This window comes from Nicotiana tabacum, chromosome 16 (assembly GCF_000715075.1).
Source record: "Nicotiana tabacum cultivar K326 chromosome 16, ASM71507v2, whole genome shotgun sequence".
Lineage (NCBI taxonomy): Eukaryota > Viridiplantae > Streptophyta > Magnoliopsida > Solanales > Solanaceae > Nicotiana > Nicotiana tabacum.
The window spans coordinates 5,652,298-5,658,086 of NC_134095.1; the positions used below are offsets into that span (position 1 = coordinate 5,652,298).

At 32.9% G+C, this 5,789-nt stretch overlaps 1 protein-coding gene across 1 annotated transcript; it reads right to left on the minus strand.

The window, feature by feature from the left end:
• Nucleotides 1-1,057: 1,057 nt before the first annotated feature.
• LOC107775747 (hydroquinone glucosyltransferase-like) lies at nucleotides 1,058-4,210 on the minus strand. The gene is made up of 3 exons (XM_016595515.2): nucleotides 3,547-4,210; nucleotides 2,378-2,724; nucleotides 1,058-1,694 (listed from the first exon to the last, which is right to left on the minus strand). The coding sequence occupies exons 1-3, from the start codon at nucleotides 4,123-4,125 to the stop codon at nucleotides 1,154-1,156; spliced, it is 1,467 nt and encodes a 488-aa protein (XP_016451001.2). The 5' UTR covers nucleotides 4,126-4,210; the 3' UTR covers nucleotides 1,058-1,153.
• Nucleotides 4,211-5,789: the final 1,579 nt, after the last annotated feature.

Below are 5,789 nucleotides of genomic sequence, written 5' to 3' on the forward strand. Positions count from 1 at the left end.
TTGAATATTATCGGTTTAGCATATCGGTTATCGGTTTACAAATTTGATAAACCGATAACCGAACCGATAAGATATCGGTTATCGATCATTATCGGTTCGGTTATCGGTTTACTCGATAAGATAACTCAATCTAGAGTTAAGCAAAAAAGAGAAGACAATTCACTGGAGCTAAGCTAAAAAGAGAAGAATTCACATATAGTATACTACCCATTTCTGCGTTATGTCCAGTGGCTACAACTGGAATAGTACTAATTCTTTAACAACAGTTGTCCAAATACATTAATAATAATACAAAGTAGTAGCAATTTCACCTTAAAATTAACAAGTCCAAACATATAATACTAACAGTCTAAGATAAACTGAATGTTATTTGTCAAATGCTTAACCTAAAAAAAGAAACCATAGAGCAAAACCTTGATCTGTACATGGGCAATACTAACAAGTAAATGAAAAACACCTAGAAGGCAAGAAAATGTTGTCATGTTGTCAAAGCTCAGCATACTCTACAGAAGAATAAAGTTCAAAAATATACTCGAAACTGACGAAGATTGTCGATTGAGAATTGATAAGTGCGAAGAGAAATTGGTAGTAGTTATAGGCTGCACAACGGGAGCTCACAAAATTAAGAAACGAAAATAATAAAATAAGAATCATTAACAGTCAAAAATACCAATATGAAGATAAATTTTGTTATAAAAATTAAAAGCCTAATGTATAACACTAAAGACTTACACTATGAGTAACTAGTAAGGTCTATGAAGAATGAAGATGAAGCAACTGGAGAGTGCGGCTGAAAATAAATAAGAGAGAATGAACTGAAGCCCTAGCATATGTATATACTTAAGGGTTAAGTCGTAATTTTATTAATTATTATTGGGTTATCAGTTAATCCATTAAGAAAATTGGCAAATTGAGGCCCGAACAGATAATTCAATAGTGAAAAAATTCTAAACTGTTAGCGAACCGTTAACCCAATAATCCGATATTGATAACCCAATAAACAATGAACGATCGGACTCTCGGTTTGGGCTAACTCGTCAGTCGTCACGCCCATCCATTTAAAGGAAGCATCATAGATTTTATTCATTTGATTGACTAGTCAAAACACGTAGAAGCACCAAAACAGTCAAAATAATTTCGCACACGTCTTTTTTCAGCTACACAATGACTGATCAGATTTCCAAAACTGAACAACACGACAAAGCGAATCATCAGAGGAGCCCCCATTGTGAAGTGCAATTTTCGCACTTTCTTTGAGCTCTTGTGCTCTACGTCTCATAGCCATGCCTTTCTCCCCTTCCATTACAATTCTCACCATCTTTTCAATCTCCTTTCGGCTTATCAGCTCTTCGCCGGGGGCTACCGGAAATTTCATTGTCACGCCGACCTCCTCCGCTAAAAAGGCGGCGTTCATCCTCTGCTCCGCGTAAAGGGGCCATGCAATCATCGGCACGCCGTGGACTACGCTCTCTAAAGTCGAATTCCATTCACAGTGCGAAAGAAATGCTCCGGTAGATGGGTGATTTAGAATTGCTACTTGTGGGGCCCAAGAAGGCACTACCAAACCCCTTCCCTCAGTTTTCTTCGCAAATCCTTCCGGCAAGTACATCAATGGATCATTTTCATCGCTGCCCACGTTGAAATATGCTGCCGAGGCACTTGCATCACTTGGTTTACGGGCCACTAAGATGAACCTGTTGAAAGAAATGAAAACAACAAACTTTTAGGTTGGATATTTTTCCCCAGTTAATAAAAATTTAGTAGGGTAATGAAATTAAGTGGGCGTTTGGACATAAGAATTGTAAAATTTCGGAAAAAAGTAAAAAAAATAAAAATAATATTTGAAAATTGAAGTTGTGTATGGATATGAATATAATTTTGGGCTATTTTTGAATTTTATGAGTGATTTGAAGTGAAAATTTTAAAAAATATCTTTTTATGAAATTTATCTTCAAATGAAAATTGAAAATTTCATAGTCAAACATTAATTTCGAAAAAAAAAATAAAAAAAATGAATATTTTTATAACCAAACGGGCCCTAAGGTAAAATCATGAGTTAGCAGCTAATAATATAATCTATTAGTGGAATAATAAGCGGGTGGATTATGAGTCAAAATGGTAAATGGTTTCCAAAATTACACAAGAAATCATGGCCATTCTCTCATTACCAACTTTTAATATTAATTGTAGTGTTATTTTCAAGAGTTTAACTTATACATCGGATAGTGCAAAGAATTTGTGTTACTATCAGTAGTCATTGATTTATAATTTTGAAAAAAAAGACAACTTACTGCAAAAAGTAAAATTTATATGATAATTATAAATACTTATACTCAAGTTAAACTCTATTTCCTAATATAAAAATGCAATATATAACCTTTGGTGACTCATTTCAAGACCCCAAGCTAATTCAGTAAGTTGTTCACTTGTCAAGGTGCCGCCACTACCAAACACCACAAACAGAACAGAATCAGACGGCTGATTATCCAACCACGTCAAAATCTCAGCATCCTTTTCTGTAACGACTTCATCTTGTTTGATCAATGGCCCTAGAGTATGAACAGGCGGAATAGGTATATTTTGGAAAAATGAATTTTCTTTAAGAGCTTCAAGGGTCACTGGTTCAAGATCATCCCAACTGTTGACAAATATTCCGGCGGCCAATGGTATTCTGCTGACGTGAAGTAAATACCATTTGTACTCATCGTTTTTCCTGTCTTTTACCTGTAGAGACAAATTCAGAATTTAAAACTCTTTATTCGTTAAATTTATCATACATTTGAAATTAGGAGTTCATATTAAGTTTTGTAGACTATTGATGTAAGTGTTTTACACCATCAAATATTTAAGTTAATCTACAACAAGGATAACTTTTCATAAGAATCCTAATGAGATAACCTTAAAAATAGAGTAATAAATAGTAACATGTTATAGACATTAAAATTGTAGTGATATAGTGTAAAAAAAAAAATGCACCTTGTATAAAAATTGAATTTATTTAATATTCGTTAAAATTTATTGAATTAAAATTTTAATAATTTTCACATATTATGTTTTCGTAGATGTAAGTATTTTACATCATTGAATATTAAGTTAATCTACAACGGATAACTTTTCATAAGAATCCTAATGAGATAAAGGACAGTATGGGAAATATTAAGCTTTCGTTATGCGCGAAGTCCAGGGAAAGATCGGACCACAAGCGTCTATTGTACGGAGCTTTATCCTATATTTCTACAAGAGTTTGTTCACATGACAACAAATTTACCAATTACGCCAAAATTCCCCTTCAAAATCCTAAAGAGATAAACCTTACAAATATAGTAACATGTTGTAGTCCGGGTTCGAGCCCTAGGCATGGAATTTTTTTTGGTAGGGAGTGCTTCCTCCCCGAATGGAGCCCTACGCGGTACGAATCCAGATATAATCGGGCTCCAATGCATCCGGGAACCAAAAAAACATATAGAGACAGCGTTGCACCTTGTATTAAATTCATTTAATATTCGTTAAAATTTTAATAATTTTCAGAGATGAATCTTAATGTACCTGGTCTAGGAGGTCGTGAGGGCATATTGGATTGCATCCAGGAGTTTGAATAGGTTCGGGAAGGTCAACGAACTCGCCGTTGACTTCCCGGTCAAGTGTTGGAAGATACAAAGAGAAAGCCATCAAAAGAGTAGAGGCAGTGAAGAAAGAGTAAACAGGAATTGAAACCTCTTTGCAAATCTCAAAAGCGTCAGTACAGAACAAATCAATGATCAAAGCTTTTGGGCGATGTGTTATTAGAAGTGAGGAGAGGTATTGTTTGAGTGATTCGCGGACTATGATAGAGAGTCGGGTGACTACTCTCATATCGTCGGTGAAAAATGAAGAGATGTTTTCCACCGGCGGGATTTCGACGGCATGGAAACCGGTGGGAAGGTTATCTGATCGGAAAAGTTCATTTTGTGCGGCGGAAGCTCCGGTAGTGATGACGAAGAAGCTGACGTGGAAGCCGTGGTTGATTACTAGGCGTTTGGCGAACTCAAAGAGTGGAATGATGTGTCCCATGCCAGGGCTTGGGAGGAACGCAACGTGCGGCTTCTCTTTCTGTTCAGCAGTCGCCATTGTTGTAGATTTGTCCATTAAAAGGAACAAATGAAAGTCCAAAACAATGAAAAGAGAATATGGTATGGTAACTGGAAATGATATGTGCTTTTATATAGAGAAATCGCTGTGAAGTTATTCTTCACAATTTTGATGATCAGAATATTATCTTTTTTTTCTCTGATAGTGTTGTGCGAGTTGTTTAATTATTCAGTATTCAAACTCTACGGACTCGATTAATTCAGATTCATATTTACTTTGAAGGTTATAACAGCAAAAAATATTTGGATTTCCCACCCGTCACAACCCGGGGTAGAAATTCTATAATCATCCGATCCATAATAAATGATCAATTTGTTTTGGGCACATCCATTAATGAAATATTAAATACTAGACGAAAATAGTTAGTGTGACTAAACATATTCTTCACTAAATATTGCATCATAGTTATAGTAGCACTTACTTATTTTCTTAATTGTGACAAGTAAATGACTTTTTAGGAATACGTATATAAGGGTAATTTTAGAAAAATAAATTAAATTTTTTCTTGATTATATAAATGAACACTTATTAAATTATTTTAGATCAAAATAAAAAAGCAAATTGATATTTATTTTGGACGGAGGGAAAAACACATAAGAATTAAAATTTCGGCGAGTGTAATAATTCTTAAAATTTTGACGATCAGAATGTTATGATTTTCTTGGTGTTCAGTTTGGTTAAATTTTTAATTGTCACTCCTGTTAGGCGAACTAAGTCAAGATTAGGCTGCTAGAACTAGGGGTGTACAAAAGAAACCGATAAATCACATTAAGCCGATAATTCAAGTTAAATCGAAAAAAAAAATTAAATATGGTTTGGTTTGATTTAGTTTAGTGTTGGAAAAAAAACCCAACCATAATTGGTTTGGTTTGGTTTTAACTAAAGAAAGTCAAACCAAAACCAAACCAAACCAACCCGACATTAAATATATAAAATTTTTAGATATATTTAATATATAAATATACTTATTGTAATGTAATTTATAAATATTTCTTAAAAAATTTCATAATTTTATCTTTTAAGGTATTATTTCAAGGTTGGACTTAGAACTTTTGAATGTTCCAATAAATTTTATAGCCATTAATATTAGTAAATTAAATAATGCTAATAAAAGCCCAAACCAAAATCAAATCAATACTAATACTAACAAAAGACATTCAATTCAATACTACGAACGGGAATGTATTGAATATCTATTTTTTGTTTTGCAATAATTTAGATATAAATGCATAATCTATTTTTATTTTTTCTTTAGCGTTTAGTCATGTAATTAATACTCTCTTATCAGTCTACTTATTTTAGTATGACTCAGTACTATTAGATTATGTTTATTTTTATTATGACTTTTTAATTAGCAATATTTATATTACATAATTTTATTGTCTTTAATGTTGAATATTTTAGGATAATGCCATGACACATCTCATATTTTGTATTATTTTATTGAAAAATACTTTATATAGTTGTATCTTACTAGGATTAAAGAAATATTTTGAGCACAAGTTATATGTTTTGTTCTACGAAGATTTTACCGAAAAAAACCCGAATAACCCGAAAATCCGAGAAAACTCGAGATTGAAAAACCTGAGTTTTATTGGTTTGGTTTGGTCTTCAAATTTAATAACCCGACACAATTGATTTGATTTGGTAATTATAAAATC

Coding starts and splice junctions, on each gene's coding strand:
- LOC107775747 (XM_016595515.2), bottom strand. CDS start 4,125: ATGGACAAATCTACAACAATGGCGACTGCTGAACAGAAAGAGAAGCCG. Junction 2,725..3,546: donor CTCACGACCTCCTAGACCAG/GTACATTAAGAT, acceptor TTGTCTCTACAG/GTAAAAGACAGGAAAAACGA. Junction 1,695..2,377: donor CTTGAAATGAGTCACCAAAG/GTTATATATTGC, acceptor TTCTTTCAACAG/GTTCATCTTAGTGGCCCGTA.